Source organism: Oncorhynchus nerka, linkage group LG7 (assembly GCF_034236695.1).
Source record: "Oncorhynchus nerka isolate Pitt River linkage group LG7, Oner_Uvic_2.0, whole genome shotgun sequence".
NCBI classification, from domain to species: domain Eukaryota; kingdom Metazoa; phylum Chordata; class Actinopteri; order Salmoniformes; family Salmonidae; genus Oncorhynchus; species Oncorhynchus nerka.
The window spans coordinates 18,175,612-18,197,785 of NC_088402.1; the positions used below are offsets into that span (position 1 = coordinate 18,175,612).

The window sequence follows — 22,174 nt, forward strand, 5'->3', positions numbered from 1 at the left end:
AGCAGAGTTCCTATATAGTTCATCTATTATTTAGATTCTATCAGAAGTAATGTACAAGTCATATGCAGTACTATGAGGTGATATGCAAGTGATACACTGTTAACTTAATATATGAAGTGATATACTGTCAACTTAACTTAAGATATCTAGTGATATACTGTCAACTTAACTTAAGATATGAAATGATATACTGGCAACTTAACTTAAGATATCAAGTGATGCCTCCCGGGTGGCGCAGTGGTGTAAGGCTAGCTGTGCCACCAGAGATTCTAGGTTCGAGCCCAGGTTCTGTCGCAGCCGGCCGCGACAGGGAGGTCCATGGGGCGACAGACAATTGGCCCAGCGTTGTCCGGGTTAGGGAGGGTTTGGCCGGTAGGGATATCCTTGTCTGATTGCACACTAGCGACTCCTGTGGCGGGTCGGGTGCAGTGCACGCTGACCAGGTTGCCAGCTGTACAGTGTTTCCTCCGACACATTGGTGCGTTTGGCTTCCGGATTGGATGTGCATTGTGTCAAGAAGCAGTGCGGATTGGTTGGGTTATGTTTCGGAGGACGCATGACTCTCGACCTTCACCTCTCCTGAGTCCGTACGGGAGTTGCAGCGATGAGACAAGACTGTAACTACCAATTGAATACCACAAAATTGGGGAGAAAAAAAGGGGTAAAAAAAAGGGATATCAAGTGACATCCAACTGTTCACTTAAATTAAGATATCAATTTATACACTGTTAACTTAAGATATCAATTAATAAACTATTCAATTAAGATATCAATTAATAAACTGTTAAATTAAGATATCAATTAATACACTGTTAAATGAAGATATCAATTAATACACTGTTAACTGAAGATATCAATTAATAAACTATTAAATTAATATATCAATTAATAAACTGTTAAATTAAGATATCAAGTGTTGTTGATGATTGGCACTTCTTGACTATTTTCACAGCTGGGAAAGAAGAGAATGAATAACAAAAGCAATGACGTCATTCAGTTGTATTCCTTTGCTCAGTTTATTCTGTTGTTTTCCTTTGTTCAGTTTATTCTGTTGTTTTCCTTTGTTCAGTTTATTCTGTTGTTGTCCTTTGTTCAGTTTATTCTGTTGTTTTCCTTTGTTCAGTTCATTCAGTTGTATTCCTTTGTTCAGTTCATTCAGTTGTATTCCTTTGCTCAGTTCATTCAGTTGTATTCCTTTGCTCAGTTCAGTCAGTTGTAATTCCTTTGCTCAGTTCATTCAGTTGTATTCCTTTGCTCAGTTCATTCAGTTGTATTCCTTTGCTCAGTTCATTCAGTTGTATTCCTTTGCTCAGTTCAGTCAGTTGTATTCCTTTGCTCAGTTCAGTCCGTTTTATTCCTTTGCTCAGTTCATTCAGTTGTATTCCTTTGCTCAGTTCAGTCAGTTGTATTCCTTTGCTCAGTTCATTCAGTTGTATTCCTTTGCTCAGTTCATTCAGTTGTATTCCTTTGCTCAGTTCAGTCAGTTGTATTCCTTTGCTCAGTTCAGTCAGTTGTATTCCTTTGCTCAGTTCAGTGGTGATATGTTTGTTGGAAATAATTTAAGGCCTTTAAACACCAAGTCCGTTCTTTGGAACAAGTCCAGATTTTGGACAGAAATAAAATCACATCGGGGTTCGTAAAAAAGGGCCTTTTCGACATCAGTTTAATTATAATTTGACATTAATTGTAATTTATCATTCATTTGAATTTGATGGTATTAAGTTTTGGCGACCTTTCTATTCCTCAGAGGGCTAAAACTATGGGTCACCCCCACCAACACCATCACCAACACCAACACCCCGGAGCTGTCGCCAACAGCAACATGGATCCCACCATAGGTCACATGATGGAGATGATGTCACCGCGGCAACGACACACTCACCTGCAGCAGCAGCAGCCTCATCAGCACCTGCAGCAGGCTCTGCCCATCTCCTACCAGCAGCACTGCCACGCCTCTCCACATCACCTGGGAAGTGCCCACAGCCAGGGGCACCAATCAGGGAATGTGCTGCATCATCAGGTTCACCAATCACCTCCCTCGCACCTGCAGGCCAGCCACACCCACCAAACCTCCCCTCACCTGCCCCTCCACTCCATAGCTCTTCAGGTACAGTACTACTTAGGTGTTGTCATGACAATTCAAAAATCAAATCAAACTTTATTTGTCACTTGCGCCGAAGACTTTATCGTGAAATGTTTACTTACAAGCCCTGAACAAGAAGAGTTAAGAAAATATTTACCAAGTAGACTAAAATAAAAAGTATTAATAAAAAGTAACACAGTAAGTATAATGATAATGAGGCAAAATACAGGGGGCACCGGTACTGAGACAGTGTGCTGGGTACAGGTTAGTTGAGGTAATTTGTACATGTAGGTGGGGGTGAAGTGACTATGCATAGATGATAAACAGTGAGTAGCAGCAGTGTACAAAAGCGAGGGGGGGTCAATGTAAACACCAAGGAACTTGAAGCTCTCGACCTGCTCCACTACAGCCCCATTGATGTTAATGGGGGCTGTTCGGCCCTCCTTTTCCTGTAGTCCACAATCATCTCCTTTGTCTTGCTCACATTGAGGGAGAGGTTGTTGTCCTGGCACCACACTGCCAGGTCTCTGACCTCCTCCCTATAGGCTGTCTCATCGTTGTCAGTGATCCGGCCTACCACTCTGTATCAAGTTTTGTTAGTTCAACATGAGGGTTAACAAGTGGTTGCCATCATCACAGTTTATTGCCACTGTTACGTAATTATTATGACACTAATGTCTATACCTTATCACAGAGGATAAAGTGTTCCAGGTTCTTAGTCAATACTGCATCATGAGGATGGTGTGTTGTACAGTCATCCCAGCAGACACATTCCCTGCATGCAGGCCAGGCGGCTGGAGGACGTCGCAGGAGGTCTGTGGACCAGGACCCAGACGAGCGCAGGCAGAAGTTCCTGGAACGCAACAGAGCTGCGGCCACGCGATGCAGACAAAAGAGGAAGGTCTGGGTGTCTGCTCTGGAGAAGAAGGCAGAGGAGCTGACGCACAACAACATGCAGCTGCAGGTAGGTTTATACACACACATACACATACATACATACAGTGGGGAGAACAAGTATTTGATACAGTGCCGATTTTGCAGGTTTTCCTACTTACAAAACATGTAGAGGTCTGTAAAACATACACACATACATACACACACATGCACACACATACACACACATGCCACACATACACACACACACACACACACACACACTTTAATGCACAGGGACACATATACACATACAAGCACGCATGCACGCACACACACACATTGATTACCAGGATGTGTACTCAGAGCATACGAGGACCAACTGTCAAGTGGCATGTGTCTTCACTGACATTTTCAATCTTTCCCTGACCGAGTCTGTAATACCAACATATTTCAAGCAGACCACCATAGTCCCTGTGCCCAAGAAAGCGAAGGCAACCTGCCTAAATGACTACCGACCCGTAGCACTCACGACGTAGCCAAGAAGTGCTTTGAAAGGCTGGTCATGGCTCACATCAACACCATCATCTCGGAAACCCTAGACCCACTCCAACACCATTATTAAGTTTGCTGACGACACAACAGTGTCTGATCACTGACAACGATGAGACAGCCTATAGGGAGGAGGTCAGAGACCTGGCACATCTTTTCCCCCTCAGGAAACTGAAAAGATGTGGCACGGGTCCCCAGATCCCCAAACAGTTCTACAGCTGCACCATTGAGAGCATCCTGACCAGTTGCATCACCCCCTGGTATGGCAACTACTCGGCATCCGACCGTAAGACGTTACAGAGGATAATGCGTACGGCCCAGTACATCACTGGGGCCGAGCTTCCTGCCATCCAGACCTATATACTAGGTGGAGTCAGAGGAAGGCCCAGTACATCACTGGGGCCAAGCTTCCTGCCATCCAGACCTATATACTAGGTGGAGTCAGAGGAAGGCCCAGTACATCACTGGGCCCGAGCTTCCTGCCATCCAGACCTATATACTAGGTGGAGTCAGAGGAAGGCCCAGTACATCACTGGGGCCGAGCTTCCTGCCATCCAGACCTATATACTAGGTGGAGTCAGAGGAAGGCCCAGTACATCACTGGGGCCGAGCTTCCTGCCATCCAGACCTATATACTAGGTGGAGTCAGAGGAAGGCCCAGTACATCACTGGGCCCGAGCTTCCTGCCATCCAGACCTATATACTAGGTGGAGTCAGAGGAAGGCCCAGTACATCACTGGGGCCGAGCTTCCTGCCATCCAGACCTATATACTAGGTGGAGTCAGAGGAAGGCCCAGTACATCACTGGGGCCGAGCTTCCTGCCATCCAGACCTATATACTAGGTGGAGTCAGAGGAAGGCCCAGTACATCACTGGGGCCGAGCTTCCTGCCATCCAGACCTATATACTAGGTGGAGTCAGAGGAAGGCCCAGTACATCACTGGGGCCGAGCTTCCTGCCATCCAGACCTATATACTAAGTGGAGTCAGAGGAAGGCCCAGTACATCACTGGGGCCGAGCTTCCTGCCATCCAGACCTATATACTAGGTGGAGTCAGAGGAAGGCCCAGTACATCACTGGGGCCGAGCTTCCTGCCATCCAGACCTATATACTAGGTGGAGTCAGAGGAAGGCCCAGTACATCACTGGGCCCGAGCTTCCTGCCATCCAGACCTATATACTAGGTGGAGTCAGAGGAAGGCCCAGTACATCACTGGGGCCGAGCTTCCTGCCATTCAGACCTATATACTAGGTGGAGTCAGAGGAAGGCCCAGTACATCACTGGGGCCGAGCTTCCTGCCATCCAGACCTATATACTAGGTGGAGTCAGAGGAAGGCCCAGTACATCACTGGGGCCGAGCTTCCTGCCATCCAGACCTATATACTAGGTGGAGTCAGAGGAAGGCCCAGTACATCACTGGGGCCGAGCTTCCTGCCATCCAGACCTATATACTAGGTGGAGTCAGAGGAAGGCCCAGTACATCACTGGGGCCGAGCTTCCTGCCATCCAGACCTATATACTAGGTGGAGTCAGAGGAAGGCCCAGTACATCACTGGGGCCGAGCTTCCTGCCATCCAGACCTATATACTAGGTGGAGTCAGAGGAAGGCCCAGTACATCACTGGGGCCGAGCTTCCTGCCATCCAGACCTATATACTAGGTGGAGTCAGAGGAAGGCCCAGTACATCACTGGGCCCGAGCTTCCTGCCATCCAGACCTATATACTAGGTGGAGTCAGAGGAAGGCCCAGTACATCACTGGGGCCGAGCTTCCTGCCATCCAGACCTATATACTAGGTGGAGTCAGAGGAAGGCCCAGTACATCACTGGGGCCGAGCTTCCTGCCATCCAGACCTATATACTAGGTGGAGTCAGAGGAAGGCCCAGTACATCACTGGGGCCGAGCTTCCTGCCATCCAGACCTATATACTAAGTGGAGTCAGAGGAAGGCCCAGTACATCACTGGGGCCGAGCTTCCTGCCATCCAGACCTATATACTAGGTGGAGTCAGAAGAAGGCCCAGTACATCACCGGGGCCGAGCTTCCTGCCATCCAGACCTATATACTAGGTGGAGTCAGAGGAAGGCCCAGTACATCACCGGGGCCGAGCTTCCTGCCATCCAGACCTATATACTAGGTGGAGTCAGAGGAAGGCCCAAAAAATTGTCAAAGACTCCAGTCACCCAAGTCATAGACTGTTCTCTCTGCTACCGCACGGCAAACAGTACCGGAACGACAAGTCTAGGTCCAAAAGGCTCCTTAACAGCTTCTACACTCAAGCCATAAGACTGCTGAACAATTAATCAAATGGCCACCCGGACCCCCCCTCCCACTTACATGTACAATTTACCTCAACTAACCTGTAACCCTGCACATTGACTCGGTACCTGCACCCCAATGTATATAGCCTCATTATTGTTATTTTATTGTGTTTTTATTTCATTTTTTAGTTTTAGTTTATTACTTTAGTTTATTTAGTAAATATTTTCATAACTCTATTTCTTGAACTGCATTGTTGATTATGGGCTTGTATGTATGTATGTATGTATGTATGTATGTATGTATGTATGTATGTATGTATGTATGTATGTATGTATGTATGTAAGCATTTCGCAGTAAGGTCTACACCAGTTGTATTCGGCGCATGTGACAAATACAATTAGAGATTTGATTCGATTGTCACAGAATCATTAATGGCTCTTTCCCTCTGTCCATTCCAGAATGAGGTGACCACTCTGAGGTCAGAGGTTGGTCAGCTGAAGCAGATCCTGCTGACCCATAAAGACTGTCTGGTTACCGCCCGCCAGAGAGAATCACAGGGGTACCTCAGTGAGTAACACCCCATCCCCAAAACACCCAGAGGTACACCCCTACCCTCTACAGAACACAGACCCCTATCCCAGAACCACAAGGATACATACGGTACCATCTCTAGCTGTCCATGTTGTCCCATGTGAATTGAATGGGCCTGCTACACTGGACACGTCACATTTTCAGAGCGTCAAACCCTCCTATTCATCTCAATGAAACCTGGGTGTGAGCAGCATGCCACGGCTCTGTGAGAGGCCCGTGCTGCTCTGGTACTATTTGAATGAATTCACGGCATGACTCACGCCCGAGAACACTTGATGAAGTGCCTTTCACAGGGTAGCAGCTAAAAGCCTCATGTTTTCCCAACGCCCCAGTGGAGATTCCCTGTGAGGGTCAAACATCCAGGTGTCTCAGACACACAGGTCTACATTCTCACCGTAGCTGGTACATAAGGTTAAAAAGTGAGACTAAACCCACGTTGCACCTTGATGACTGGATTTAAACAACCATGATGTGTATCCTTGTAAGAATGACTATCTATGTAACCACTTAGTACATGTTCTGCAGTTATACAGACAGATATGCTTCATTGGTATATTTTCTGTTTTTGCTTTATTTTCTGTATATTCTACTGTAATGCAAATGTCAAAATAAATGAGCTATTTTCCTTATTTGAATTGTACATGAGTTTTCATTCATGATATAATGTAGGACTACTCCAATTTGTAAGTCGCTCTGGATAAGAGCGTCTGCTAAATGACTTAAATGTAATGTAAATGTACTTTCATTTCTAGTGACTTTTTTTTTTTACATATGTTTTTATTGTAGACTTTCCTCTGCACACAGATCGTACACACAGAGAGAGAGAGAGGGAGCCGTCTAACATTAGCCAGGTCAATTTGATTGACAGCTGTCTCTGTGCCCCAGGTCCAGGGAGTTCGACAGGAAGTCCGTCCCCCCTGTGTCCCGGGTTGCAGCGGCAGGCCATCCAATCCAACAGCATCTCCACCTCCTCAGCCTCCTCAGATTAAAAATGAAAGCATGGATGGCTGAATTTCATTAGTTCACAAGAGTTGGATCCAGGGTTTAATCCCTGGTTCCAAGGGGTTGAATCAGTTCTAGAATCAGCTCACCCTTCCCATAATCATTGGTGGTTGTATCTCAGTAGTCTGAATTGCTCCCTCTCCTGCTCTCCTAGCCTCAATGGACACAGGTATGACAGAACTGGACTGACTGGCCTCTACAAGCCTGCTACTGTTGCACATTTACAGTGACTTTCCCGAAATTCCCGAAATCCCGGTTGGACGATTCCCGGATTTCCTGCTTATTGCCTCCTGATTTCCGTAAAACCTGAAGTTACAGAATTGTTGCAACCCTAGTCTATGTGTCTCCAACACTGTGATGATAGTCACATGTAAATTGGATCATATTGTGTCTTTGGGAATCTCAGTCAATCTATGTGTCTCTGTTAGTGTGAAATCAGAAATCCAAGTACTGCTCTAGGACTGTTCCAACCTGGGCTGTGTGTGCAATCATACCTGTTATTATGTCCTTTAGCTTAAAGTAGTGACTGCATACAGTTTTGTTAATGGTCCCACATGGGAGTCAACCCCACAACCCTGGCATTGCAAGCACCATGCTGTACCAACTGAGCCACACGGGACTTCATCGCGTCACCTTTTTCTCAGAATGTGACATGGTTAGGTCTTGGTTAGGTTTTGGTTAGGCCTTGGTTAGGTTTTGGTTAGGACATGGTTAGGACATGGTTAGGTCTTGGTTAGGTCTTGTAACTTACGCCACCACCAGAATCAGACCATGAAAGACTCTCGGGCTTAAAACTAGCCTGTAACTATGGCCCAGAGTTGTGTGTATGCTACAGTATGTGTGTGTGGTTGCATATGCAACCCAGGTCTCTCTGAAATGCAGAACGTGAATGAAAACGAATACAAATGTACATTTTATGCAAATCTATATCAAGACCTGTGAATAGAATGTCCTTGTTTTGTAACGATGTAATGCAGAGCCTCCTTGTAATGATGTAATGCAGAGCCTCCTTGTAATGATGTAATGCAGAGCCTCCTTGTAACTATGTAATGCAGAGTATAATGTTTGGTACCTGATTGCATGTCACCTGACCAGGATAACCCCTGACCCTTTGTGTAACTCCTGAAAAGCACTTACTAGTTTCCTACAGGGTATTTATCATGTTAACTAGGCTCACGCAGTGCATCGCCCTATAACCAGTATCTATGTATCTTCCTGTATTGTGATTGTGTTTTGTTCAATTTGTTTTGTTTTTTTTACATATATTGACAATTGCTACAAACTGAAAATAAAAGCACTTATTCTCTGGTATCTTATTGTGATTTTACTGTTTGCCTCCTCCATCAGTAGATCTGAGGAGAAATTTGTATTTGATCCAATGGGCCTATCAGACGAATGGTCTAGCCTGCCTCCTAGTGATCTGTTCTGGAACTGTAAACAGTTGGAGCCACCCTGATTAAACAATACTCAATGTGATGGTGTCAAAGGTCAGAGATCACAGATCTGGGTTGATTTACCCCATACATAGCTTAGTTTTAGCAGGTTGAGTGAAAGACAGGGGAAATTAGAGTCAGTAGGGGGCACGCCCAATCCACTATAGTTTAACAAAAAGAAACATATCAGCCTTAACCAAATAGGAATTATATAGAGTTTCTGTTTCATATATCAGACAGTGTTTCCTGGTCTGTGTGTCTGTCTGTGTCTGTTGTTATGGTAACACACTATTTTAAGACTTGGGGTGTGAAACTGATCTGACCTGAGAGTCTACACAAACAAAGACCTAACTATTGCCAGACTGTTTTTGTCTTGAAACACACACACACACAATCTCTCTCTCTCTCTCTCTCTCTCGCTCTCTCTCTCACACACACACACACACATGATGAAATGTGTACACATTTGTTTTCTATGAATGAATATACAGCAATAAGTGGTGTTTCCTCAGGTCAAAAAAAAATATCCCAATGCACTGCCCTGTGTAGGGTGCCATCTTTCGGATGTGACGTTAAACGGGTGTCCTGATTCTCTGTGGTCACTAAAGATCCCATGGCACTTATCGTAAGAGTAAGGGTGTTAACCCCAGTGTCCTGGCTAAATTCCCAATCTGACCATCATGGCCCCCCAATTCACCCCTAGCTCACAATTGGCTCATTCATCCCCCTCCTTTCCCTTGTAACTATTCCCCAGGTTGTTGCTGTACATGAGAATGTGTTCTCAGTCAACTTACCTGGTAAAATAACGGTCAAATATAAATACAATTACAATTTTATTTTTAAAAAATATTTAAAAATACCATGACTGTAATACCTGTTTATTTATTTATATTGGAACCAAACACACAAGGGACTTCAACCATTATTTACAAAGGTATCCATCTTATTTTCATACAGACCAATGGACCATAGGTCTAACTGTCACATTGTCAGGGATGTTGTTACTTACTTGCCTGTAGCACAATACATCGTTGAGTACAAAAGTATAAAAACAACATATAAAACAGATCATTCTAAGTATTTTTCTGCCAACCAGCAGCTATTTTTATTTTCAGGCACATTAGAAATGATATTTTATACACAATTGTACAAAAATGAATGTCTATTACTCTAATATTAGCACCAGATGAAATCAGGTAATATTCTCTTTCTCTCTCTCTTTCTCTTTCTCTCTCTCACACACACACACACACACACACACACACACACACACACACACACACACAGGTGCAAGGAAATGGGAGAGGAAATGCATGAGGCTTAGAGGAAGTTGAGGAAGTCAGTGGGATTGACTTCCTGTAGAGTCTGAATCAGCACTGATGTGCTCAGCTGTTTGGTCGCCCACAAAGACAACCCTGGTCATAACACCACCCTAACTGTGGTTCTGCTGTGGTCATAACACCACCCTAACTGTGGTCATAACACCACCCTAACTGTGGTTCTGCTGTGGTCATAACACCACCCTAACTGTGGTTCTGCTGTGGTCATAACACCACCCTAACTGTGGTCATAACACCACCCTAACTGTGGTTCTGCTGTGGTCATAACACCACCCTAACTGTGGTCATAACACCACCCTAACTGTGGTTCTGCTGTGGTCATAGCACAGCCCTAACTGTGGTTCTGCTGTGGTCATAGCACAGCCCTAACTGTGGCTCTCCTGTGGTCATAACACCACCCTAACTGTGGTCATAACACCACCCTAACTGTGGTTCTGCTGTGGTCATAGCACAGCCCTAACTGTGGTTTTGCTGTGGTCATAACACCACCCTAACTGTGGTTCTGCTGTGGTCATAGCACAGCCCTAACTGTGGCTCTCCTGGGGTCATAACCAGGGCTGCATACCAGGGCCAGATTAATGCAGGGGATTACCGGGGTTGAAGCTCCTTGGCACAGGGCCGTGGGGGGCCCAAAAGGCAGCAAAAAAAGAAATGCAAAATAAAATAATGATATACTGCATATATTATATATACAGTATATGCTATATACGTCAAATATATATCATTTTTACTGCAACCGCCAACCAGTTAAATAAAGGTTCAATAAAAAAAATAAAAAAATAAAACACAGGACGATTCAGGAGCCGGCTCTCAATGAGAGTAGACAGCCTGATGCTGCTCTGATAATCCTCAGATGGGGGGAGAAGAATAGGTAGGGGGGCACATGTGGATAACTGGGGGGCCCTGCCTTGATTGGTAACTGCATAATAAATACATGTGACTGGCCAATTAGGGCGCCCAAGAGGCAATCATTTAAATGTATATAATAATATTACTTTTTTTGCTATTATTTGTTTATTATTATTTTAGCCAAGTGTCTTAAAAGGGTGTTTGGCCACCATGAGCTGCCAGAACAGCTTCAATGCTCCTTGACATAGAGTCTATAAGTGGACCTAAACCATGCCAGGAAAATACACCCACAGTATGACATATTATTTGTAGCCCTCATTTACTCAAGTGTTTCCTTTATTTTGGCAGTTACTGGTTGCCTACAGTCGGGAAGGCCGTTGCGTTTTGGGCCATAGACAAATAATCCACCGAGTTTTGGAACCTCTTACCCTGGCAATTTGAATATTCAACTGATGGGTACACTAGCAATGGCTGCAAGTCCTGATTTGAATGTACATTTATATAGATTATATTACTATGGTTGGTTGTAGCTGTCTGTTTGACTTTTGAAAATTTCAAAAGATAATTGCAGGAAAAATGTCAAGTTTGGAAAGCAAATGCATACCACTGAAAAGAGAAGACTAGTCTATCTGTAGAACCATTAGAACAACTCCCAGCAACAGCAGCAATGTTTTTCAAAGTAGCTCATCTTGAGATAAGCTGTTGCCAAGAGGAGAGCATCGGCCATCACCATGAGTAGTATCTTATGGCTACATCTTCATCATTAGGTGAGTCAGTGTGGCACTGGACATGTCATTTAGTAGCATACTGTAGCCTATAATATATACATATGTATATATTGTCTCCTAATATTGTACAATGTGTGTGTTGCTTCATTGGTCGGGGCTGTTGTTTGTTTGAATTCAAGACCAGATTGATCTCAGTTTGACATTGTTAGAGTAGCCACTAATTTAGGTCATTTGTGTGTTATTAACAAATATTCAGCTAATGTCTTTTATCATGTAAATGACATAGAATTGCATGAAATGCGTTTTGTAAAAGGCAAAAAAATGATTGAGACCTGCTAACAGATGATCCCCATTTGTGGAAATCCTAAAAACGTCTCTGCACAACTGTAGCCTACGTCACATGACAAATGTTATTATGGCTTTATTATGAGAGGGATTTCTCTGCACCAAGATGCATCCAATTGCATCTTGGCGCAGGGACTTGTTAACAGCATAAGATGGTGTGCTGGGAAGATTGTGTGTGTGTGTGTGTGTGTGTGTGTGTGGTCATAACACCCTGGCTGTGGTCCTGCTATTGTGGTGAAGTGCCCTACAGTGCAGGTTCAAATCCAGTCCAGTTCTGTTTCTGTCTCTGCAGCACCTTAGACATCCTCCTGAGGATGTTCCTTCCTTGTAATGGTGTCTTGGGGTTCTCAGGTTCTAGATAAGGGTTCTACTTTTGGATTATCTAATGGCTCACAATAACATGAATAGTATATATTGGTCACACAGAGCAATTGTTTTTCATGTTCTACACTCTTAGAAAACGAGTTCCAAAGGGGTTCTTTGGCTGTCTCCACAGGACAACCCTTTTTTGTTCTAGGTACCAGTGTTTTTTCTAAGAGGGTATGTCTCTAGGGTTCTACTAATCACAAAACCTCTGCATGTTGCTGTTGTCTCTACGGGTGGGGCTGTTGTCAAGGAAACGGTCGCAGGAGAACTCAATGAGGTCTCCCCCTTCCTCCAGGGTTCCGAGCCGTGGTTGCCGGCTGCTCTGGAAACTGGTAAAGTCAGTCGACACAGCCGCCGTCGTTGCCATAGAGCCGCGGAACGGTCGCCGCGTGGAGTACATGTGACGCACATGCACCGCCGACTTCCTCCTTTTCAGCTTCCGCCTCAAAGTCTGCCCTAGCCAGGCTCCACCAATCACCAGCAGGAGGATGGCGTTGATGGCCAGCGTTGCAATGGTGACTAGGTGGAGATCGGAAGTCAGTGTCCCTTGGCGACGAGACTCCTCTGGGAGAGTGACCAATCCAGCGCAGTGGTCTCTGGGTGCCACCTGACACACGGCCCCTCCCACCACCCCTCCACACACACCATGTAGGTGACTTCTGGGCGGAGTTCTCGTAACATCACCGACCGCGCCCCGCCACGGGCATACACATAGCGAGGAAAACGGCCAGATGTCCCGAACCGGTCGAACAGCAAGCGGTAGTGGACTTCGTCTAGTCCCGGTCCGGATCCCGGTGTGAATCGGAGGTGGTGGCGTGTGGTCCAGTGGACTGTGGCCGTGCTGGAGGCGACCTGGTCGACTGTCACGTTGGTGAGAAAGTGACGGTTGAACATACAGGGGTCTGTCATTAGTGGTAGACCATACTCCTGACTGCCTCTGAGAAGGTCAAACCGCTCCTCTGAGGTGGTGAGGAGCTCTGTGATTGGTCCACTGAGACGGTTTCCATGGCTATTTTGGCTGTCAAGTGTCTGAGGCACGGTTGTGGTTGGGTCCATGGGGTTGATGAGCAAAGGAGCTTGTGTTTGAGGAATACCACGGCCCAGAACGGAACCCCGCCTCCCTTTCTCACGCTTCCTAGCAGAAGGTCGCGACCTGGGGCTAACGGATATTTTCTTCCTCCTTTTCCTGTCCAACGACAGGGATTTGTCCCGCTCCTCTGGCCCTCCCTGTTCCTGAGGGATACCTACTTCCTGTGCTCCCTCCGTTCTCTCCTCTTCCTCTCTACCCCTGTTCTCTTCCTCTATTGCCTTCATCTCCACTCCTTCTCTACTCCCAATTCCCCTCTGCTCTTCTACATCCTTCCTCACCTCCCCCTCTCTCATCATCCTCTCCTCCACCTCCTTCTCCAGGACCCCCCCACCTCTGCTCTCCTCAGGCCCAATTTGGGTCTCACACAAGTGGCTCCAATTCTCTTGGGTCTGTAACTGGGAGCTGTTGACATAATCCAGATACTTCCCGTTCAGTGTCGCTGGGTGATGACACTGCACGAAAACAGTCAGCAGCTTCCCTTGAGAGTGCGCCGACGTCATCCACTGTTTCAGCTCGCTCAGGCGGCAGTCACAAGTCCAGTTGTTGCCATGGAGATCCAAATCGTAAAGGCGGCTGTTGAGGGCGAAAATGTGACCGGAGAGGCTCGTGAGCCGGTTGTCTTTGAGTTTTAAAACCCTCAGGTGCTGTAGTTTTATAAAAGCCATCGGGTTCACGGTGGAAATGTGGTTGCGACTAAAGTCCAGCTCCTCGATTTGCTCCAGCGGGTCAAGAAGTCCCGCGGGAATATCTTCCAGCTCGTTCCCATCCATCAGAAACTCTCTCACGCTTGACAGCCCCTTCAAAGCCTCGCTCTCCAACCGGGAGATGTTGTTATTGCTGAGGGATAGTTTAGATAGCTTTTTCAGATTTTGGAAAACGTGGTTTCCGACGTATTGTATTTCATTTTCAGAGAGCAGCAAAGTAGACAGTGACTTGAGCTGGGAAAATGTAAACACATTACGCACGGCCGCCTGTTTGTTCTGCGCCAGGTTGAGAAAGCGCAGTTTGATGAGCTTGGAAAAGGCATTTCTGTGAATGTGGCTCAGCTGGTTGGATTCTAGATGGAGATAATGCAGATTGGTCAAGCTCTTGAACACAGAGTCCTGTAACAGTTCTATGGCGTTCCCATCCAACCTCAGCCTCACAACGCTCTCCAAGTTACCAAACAGCTCTGGAGTGATCTTCTTCATGTTATTGTTATTGCCATACAAAGTTGTCAATTTTTTCAGTGACTGTAACGTTCCTGGAGGTATTGTTGATATCAGATTGTTGCCCAAATACAGCTCCTCCAATTTGGAGAGCTTTTCAAACGCTTTAGGGTGAATGGTCTGTATTTGATTATACTGTAAGTTCAACCTTATAAGATTTCCATACCGAGTGAAGTCGAAGGCAGTGATGTTACCAATGAAGTTTCCCCCGAGGCTGAAGACAAGTACGTCCTCTGGGACCCGCGAGGAGGGCGCCTTGGGTACCGCGCGAAGCCCTCGGTTTGTGCAGAGGAGGTGCTGCGCGTGCTGGCAATCGCAGCGCTCCGGACAGAAGCCGCTTGCGGGTGAGGGTGAGAGGAGCCCATCACAGGAAAAAAGGAGAAAGCAGATGACCGCCACAAAATGACCGGTATCCATTCCCAAACGGCAGTTGGAACAACCTTCTGATGCAGCATTCCCCTTTGTGTTTAAGTGCAGTTACCCCGACTCTCCACTCTCACTTTCGCGTCTGATATATCCATTATCCACTTGTTGCTCCAAAAAATGGGGAGCGGAAGTTTCTCTGCACAAAGTTTAGTGTGCAGAAGTGTCTGGATCCATGGTTATGCAGTGTTGTCCATACACTAAGTTCATTTGTGCGCTGCGATGTTATGCCGTGTGAGGAACGCTTACCTCCCCAGAATGCTCCATCCCCCAATTGGTCATCTGGTGCAAATTACAGACGTGCACAAAACGCAGGGTTCAGGCGCAGAGCACACACACACACTCACACACACAAATGCTCAACCCCTCCCCCGCAACTCCCGTCCCCGCCAAGACCAGATGTGAACAGCGCCTGGCGCACAGGATACAGAGCTGCGTGCGCAAATACGCACAAGCGCGCGCATGAACACACACATGTGTCACACACACACGCGTCCTCTGAAACTAATCAAATGCGTGGGAGAAAGGTACGCATATATCTTGTTGTATTCGAGGCAGAGAGAGAGAGACGTGACCGAACCCTTTGACCAAGTTTTCTGCACGCCCCCGCACCACCGGGGGTCGCGAGGCAGGATTCTATACTTGGCATAGAGAAAGCAGACGGGAAGCCTTCCTTCCCACGAGTGTCCCCCTGACTGACTCAGTCCCCCTGACTGACTCCCTCCTTGCACACGGTTCAAAGTGCATAATGGAGCAGTACAGGCAGCCAATCACCCGAGGAAGAAAAGACAGAGAGTGTGGAACTGAGATAACCTAGCTCACACAAAAGAACAACACCTTAAAACTGTGTTACTGCTGTTATTAATACACTTCTACAAGATAGAGAATGTTGCAAGTATGAGAAAAATAGAGAAAGATATCTTGCAGGTCATTTACCCATGCCCTCATCAATGAACACCAGCTAATTCAAGATGGTGGTCGGGGGGCTATTTCAAACACATATGGTTTACATTATACAAGAGGAATTCAGGTCATGGTGCCTGTGTTAAGACTACAGATCACTGCCAAATCATTGTTTAGGATCTCATCTTGAAAGACTGGGTACAAAGCATGGTCTATGTAGTGAGTGTTCAGTGCAGTGAGCCATGTAGCAGACAGTCATGTAGGGAACTGTAGGTTGTAGTCTAGTCATGTAGTGGACTGTAGGCTGTAGGTTGTAGTCTAGTCACAGTGAGCCATGTAGCAGACTGTAGGCTATATGTTGTAGTCTAGTCATGTTGTGGACTGTAGGTTGTAGTGTAGTCATGTAGTAGACTGTAGGTTGTAGTGTAGTCATGTAGCAGACTGTAGGTTACGGTGTAGTCATGTAGTGGACTGTAGGTTGTAGTGTAGTCATGTAGGAGACTGTAGGTTGTAGTGTAGTCATGTAGCAGACTGTAGGTTACGGTGTAGTCATGTAGTGGACTGTAGGTTGTAGTGTAGTCATGTAGTAGACTGTAGGTTGTAGTGTAGTCATGTAGGAGACTGTAGGTTGTAGTGTAGTCATGTAGGAGACTGTAGGTTGTAGTGTAGTCATGTAGGAGACTGTAGGTTGTAGTGTAGTCATGTAGGAGACTGTAGGTTGTAGTGTAGTCATGTAGTAGACTGTAGGTTGTAGTGTAGTCATGTAGTGGACTGTAGGTTGTAGTGTAGTCATGTAGTAGACTGTAGGTTGTAGTGTAGTCATGTAGCAGACTGTAGGTTACGGTGTAGTCATGTAGTGGACTGTAGGTTGTAGTGTAGTCATGTAGTGGACTGTAGGTTGTAGTGTAGTCATGTAGTGGAATGTAGGTTGTAGTGTAGTCATGTAGTGGACTGTAGGTTGTAGTGTAGTCATGTAGCAGACTGTAGGTTACGGTGTAGTCATGTAGTGGACTGTAGGTTGTAGTGTAGTCATGTAGTGGACTGTAGGTTGTAGTGTAGTCATGTAGTGGACTGTAGGTTGTAGTGTAGTCATGTAGTAGACTGTAGGTTGTAGTGTAGTCATTTAGTAGACTGGGTTGTAGTGTAGTCATGTAGTGGACTGTAGTTTGTAGTGTAGTCATGTAGTGGACTGTAGGTTGTAGTGTAGTCATGTAGTAGACTAGGTTGTAGTGTAGTCATGTAGTAGACTGTAGGTTGTAGTGTAGTCAGGTAGTGGACTGTAGGTTGTAGTGTAGTCATGTAGCAGACTGTAGGTTACGGTGTAGTCATGTAGTGGACTGTAGGTTGTAGTGTAGTCATGTAGTGGACTGTAGGTTGTAGTGTAGTCATGTAGTGGACTGTAGGTTGTAGTGTAGTCATGTAGTAGACTATAGGTTGTAGTGTAGTCATTTAGTAGACTGTAGGTTGTAGTGTAGTCCTGTAGTGGACTGTAGGTTGTAGTGTAGTCATGTAGTAGGTTGTAGTGTAGTCATTTAGTAGACTGGGTTGTAGTGGACCTTAGGTTGTAGTGTAGTCATTTAGTGGACTGTAGTTTGTAGTGTAGTCATGTAGTGGACTGTAGTTTGTAGTGTAGTCATGTAGTAGACTATAGGTTGTAGTGTAGTCATGTAGTAGACTGTAGGTTGTAGTGTAGTCATGTAGTAGACTGGGTTGTAGTGTAGTCATGTAGTAGACTATAGGTTGTAGTGTAGTCCTGTAGTGGACTGTAGGTTGTAGTGTAGTCATGTAGTAGACTTTAGGTTGTAGTGTAGTCATGTAGTAGACTAGGTTGTAGTGTAGTCATGTAGTAGACTGTAGGTTGTAGTGTAGTCAGGTAGTGGACTGTAGGTTGTAGTGTAGTCATGTAGTGGACTGTAGGTTGTAGTGTAGTCATGTAGCAGACTGTAGGTTACGGTGTAGTCATGTAGTGGACTGTAGGTTGTAGTGTAGTCATGTAGTGAACTGTAGGTTGTAGTGTAGTCATGTAGTGGACTGTAGGTTGTAGTGTAGTCATGTAGTGGACTGTAGGTTGTAGTGTAGTCATGTAGTGGACTGTAGGTTGTAGTGTAGTCATGTAGTAGACTGTAGGTTGTAGTGGACCTTAGGTTGTAGTGTAGTCATTTAGTGGACTGTAGTTTGTAGTGTAGTCATGTAGTGGACTGTAGTTTGTAGTGTAGTCATGTAGTAGACTATAGGTTGTAGTGTAGTCATGTAGTGGACTGTAGTTTGTAGTGTAGTCATGTAGTGGACTGTAGTTTGTAGTGTAGTCATGTAGTGGACTGTAGGTTGTAGTGTAGTCATTTAGTAGACTGGGTTGTAGTGTAGTCATGTAGTGGACTGTAGTTTGTAGTGTAGTCATGTAGTGGACTGTAGGTTGTAGTGTAGTCATGTAGTAGACTAGGTTGTAGTGTAGTCATGTAGTAGACTGTAGGTTGTAGTGTAGTCATGTAGTAGACTATAGGTTGTAGTGGACCTTAGGTTGTAGTGTAGTCATTTAGTGGACTGTAGTTTGTAGTGTAGTCATGTAGTGGACTGTAGTTTGTAGTGTAGTCATGTAGTGGACTGTAGTTTGTAGTGTAGTCATGTAGTGGACTGTAGTTTGTAGTGTAGTCATGTAGTAGACTGTAGGTTGTAGTGTAGTCATGTAGTAGACTGGGTTGTAGTGTAGTCATGTAGTAGACTATAGGTTGTACTGTAGTCATGTAGTGGACTTTAGTTTGTAGTGTAGTCATGTAGTAGACTGTAGGTTGTAGTCTAGTCATGTAGTAGACTTTAGGTTGTAGTGTAGTCATGTAGTAGACTATAGGTTGTAGTGTAGTCATGTAGTGGACTGTAGTCATGTAGTGGACTGTGTAGTCATGTAGTGGACTGTAGGTTGTAGTGTAGTCATGTAGTGGACTGGAGGTTGTAGTGTAGTCATTTAGTAGACTGTGGGTTGTAGTGGACCTTAGGTTGTAGTGTAGTCATTTAGTAGACTGTAGGTTGTAGTGTAGTCCTGTAGTGGACTGTAGGTTGTAGTGTAGTCCTGTAGTGGATTGTAGGTTGTAGTGTAGTCATGTAGTAGACTGTAGGTTGTAGTGTAGTCATGTAGCAGACTGTAGGTTACGGTGTAGTCATGTAGTGGACTGTAGGTTGTAGTGTAGTCATGTAGGAGACTAGGTTATGGTGTAGTCATATAGTGGACTGTAGGTTGTAGTGTAGTCATGTAGTAGACTGTAGGTTGTAGTGTAGTCATGTAGTGGACTGTAGGTTGTAGTCTAGTCATGTAGTGGACTGTAGGTTGTAGTGTAGTCATGTAGTAGACTATAGGTTGTAGTGTAGTCATGTAGTGGACTGTAGGTTGTAGTGTAGTCATGTAGTGGACTGTAGGTTGTAGTGTAGTCATGTAGTGGACTGTAGGTTGTAGTGTAGTCATGTAGTGGACTGTAGGTTGTAGTGTAGTCATGTAGTGGACTGTAGTTTGTAGTGTAGTCATGTAGTAGACTATAGGTTGTAGTGTAGTCATGTAGTGGACTGTAGTTTGTAGTGTAGTCATGTAGTGGACTGTAGTTTGTAGTGTAGTCATGTAGTGGACTGTAGTTTGTAGTGTAGTCATGTAGTAGGTTGTAGTGTAGTCATGTAGTAGACTGGGTTGTAGTGTAGTCATGTAGTAGACTATAGGTTGTAGTGTAGTCCTGTAGTGGACTGTAGGTTGTAGTGTAGTCATGTAGTAGACTAGGTTGTAGTGTAGTCATGTAGTAGACTGTAGGTTGTAGTGTAGTCAGGTAGTGGACTGTAGGTTGTAGTGTAGTCATGTAGTAGACTAGGTTGTAGTGTAGTCATGTAGTAGACTGTAGGTTGTAGTGTAGTCATTTAGTAGACTGTGGGTTGTAGTGGACCTTAGGTTGTAGTGTAGTCATTTAGTAGACTGTAGGTTGTAGTGTAGTCCTGTAGTGGACTGTAGGTTGTAGTGTAGTCCTGTAGTGGATTGTAGGTTGTAGTGTAGTCATGTAGTAGACTGTAGGTTGTAGTGTAGTCATGTAGCAGACTGTAGGTTACGGTGTAGTCATGTAGTGGACTGTAGGTTGTAGTGTAGTCATGTAGGAGACTAGGTTATGGTGTAGTCATATAGTGGACTGTAGGTTGTAGTGTAGTCATGTAGTAGACTGTAGGTTGTAGTGTAGTCATGTAGTGGACTGTAGGTTGTAGTCTAGTCATGTAGTGGACTGTAGGTTGTAGTGTAGTCATGTAGTAGACTATAGGTTGTAGTGTAGTCATGTAGTGGACTGTAGGTTGTAGTGTAGTCATGTAGTGGACTGTAGGTTGTAGTGTAGTCATGTAGTGGACTGTAGGTTGTAGTGTAGTCATGTAGTGGACTGTAGGTTGTAGTGTAGTCATGTAGTGGACTGTAGTTTGTAGTGTAGTCATGTAGTAGACTATAGGTTGTAGTGTAGTCATGTAGTGGACTGTAGTTTGTAGTGTAGTCATGTAGTGGACTGTAGTTTGTAGTGTAGTCATGTAGTGGACTGTAGTTTGTAGTGTAGTCATGTAGTAGGTTGTAGTGTAGTCATGTAGTAGACTGGGTTGTAGTGTAGTCATTTAGTAGACTATAGGTTGTAGTGTAGTCCTGTAGTGGACTGTAGGTTGTAGTGTAGTCATGTAGTAGACTAGGTTGTAGTGTAGTCATGTAGTAGACTGTAGGTTGTAGTGTAGTCAGGTAGTGGACTGTAGGTTGTAGTGTAGTCATGTAGTAGACTAGGTTGTAGTGTAGTCATGTAGTAGACTGTAGGTTGTAGTGGTGGTGGCCCGTTCCTGTAGGTTCATGCTCTACAACATCCGCAGAGTACGACCCTGCCTCACACAGGAAGCGGCGCAGGTCCTAATCCAGGCACTTGTCATCTCCCGTCTGGATTACTGCAACTCGCTGTTGGCTGGGCTCCCTGCCTGTGCCATTAAACCCCTACAACTCATCCAGAACGCCGCAGCCCGTCTGGTGTTCAACCTTCCCAAGTTCTCTCACGTCACCCCGCTCCTCCGCTCCCTCCACTGGCTTCCAGTTGAAGCTCGCATCCGCTACAAGACCATGGTGCTTGCCTACGGAGCTGTGAGGGGAACGGCACCTCAGTACCTCCAGGCTCTGATCAGGCCCTACACCCAAACAAGGGCACTGCGTTCATCCACCTCTGGCCTGCTCGCCTCCCTACCACTGAGGAAGTACAGTTCCCGCTCAGCCCAGTCAAAACTGTTCGCTGCTCTGGCCCCCCAATGGTGGAACAAACTCCCTCACGACGCCAGGACAGCGGAGTCAATCACCACCTTCCGGAGACACCTGAAACCCCACCTCTTTAAGGAATACCTAGGATAGGATAAAGTAATCCCTCTCACCCCCCCTCCCCCTGAAAAGATTTAGATGCACTACTGTTCCACTGGAGGTCATAAGGTGAATGCACCAATTTGTAAGTCGCTCTGGATAAGAGCGTCTGCTAAATGACTTAAATGTAAATGTAAATGTAGTGTAGTCATGTAGTAGACTATAGGTTGTAGTGGACCTTAAGTTGTAGTGTAGTCATTTAGTGGACTGTAGTTTGTAGTGTAGTCATGTAGTGGACTGTAGTTTGTAGTGTAGTCATGTAGTGGACTGTAGTTTGTAGTGTAGTCATGTAGTGGACTGTAGTTTGTAGTGTAGTCATGTAGTAGACTGTAGGTTGTAGTGTAGTCATGTAGTAGACTGGGTTGTAGTGTAGTCATGTAGTAGACTATAGGTTGTACTGTAGTCATGTAGTGGACTTTAGTTTGTAGTGTAGTCATGTAGTAGACTGTAGGTTGTAGTCTAGTCATGTAGTAGACTTTAGGTTGTAGTGTAGTCATGTAGTAGACTATAGGTTGTAGTGTAGTCATGTAGTGGACTGTAGTTTGTAGTGTAGTCATGTAGTGGACTGTAGGTTGTAGTGTAGTCATGTAGTGAACTGTAGGTTGTAGTGTAGTCATGTAGTGGACTGTAGGTTGTAGTGTAGTCATGTAGTGGACTGTAGGTTGTAGTGTAGTCATGTAGTGGACTGTAGGTTGTAGTGTAGTCATTTAGTAGACTGTGGGTTGTAGTGGACCTTAGG

At 45.3% G+C, this 22,174-nt stretch overlaps 2 protein-coding genes across 2 annotated transcripts in view; one reads left to right on the top strand and one right to left on the bottom strand.

The window, feature by feature from the left end:
- The window catches only part of LOC115125066 (cyclic AMP-responsive element-binding protein 5-like), a 62,274-nt gene extending 53,602 nt beyond the window's left edge, over positions 1-8,672 (top strand). The window contains exons 8-11 of the mRNA XM_065020271.1: positions 1,748-2,107; positions 2,838-3,047; positions 6,227-6,335; positions 7,245-8,672. Of these exons, the coding sequence (XP_064876343.1) occupies positions 1,748-2,107; positions 2,838-3,047; positions 6,227-6,335; positions 7,245-7,348 (783 nt within the window). The 3' untranslated portion in view covers positions 7,349-8,672. The remainder of the gene's footprint in view (positions 1-1,747; positions 2,108-2,837; positions 3,048-6,226; positions 6,336-7,244) is intronic.
- Positions 8,673-9,656: 984 nt separating this feature from the next.
- Positions 9,657-15,502, bottom strand: LOC115125067 (TLR4 interactor with leucine rich repeats-like). Its single transcript, XM_029654566.2, is given in 2 exon segments — positions 9,657-13,055; positions 13,058-15,502. Coding segments are annotated over 2 exon segments (2,520 nt in total). The 5' UTR covers positions 15,138-15,502; the 3' UTR covers positions 9,657-12,615.
- Between the last annotated feature and the right edge of the window lie 6,672 nt (positions 15,503-22,174).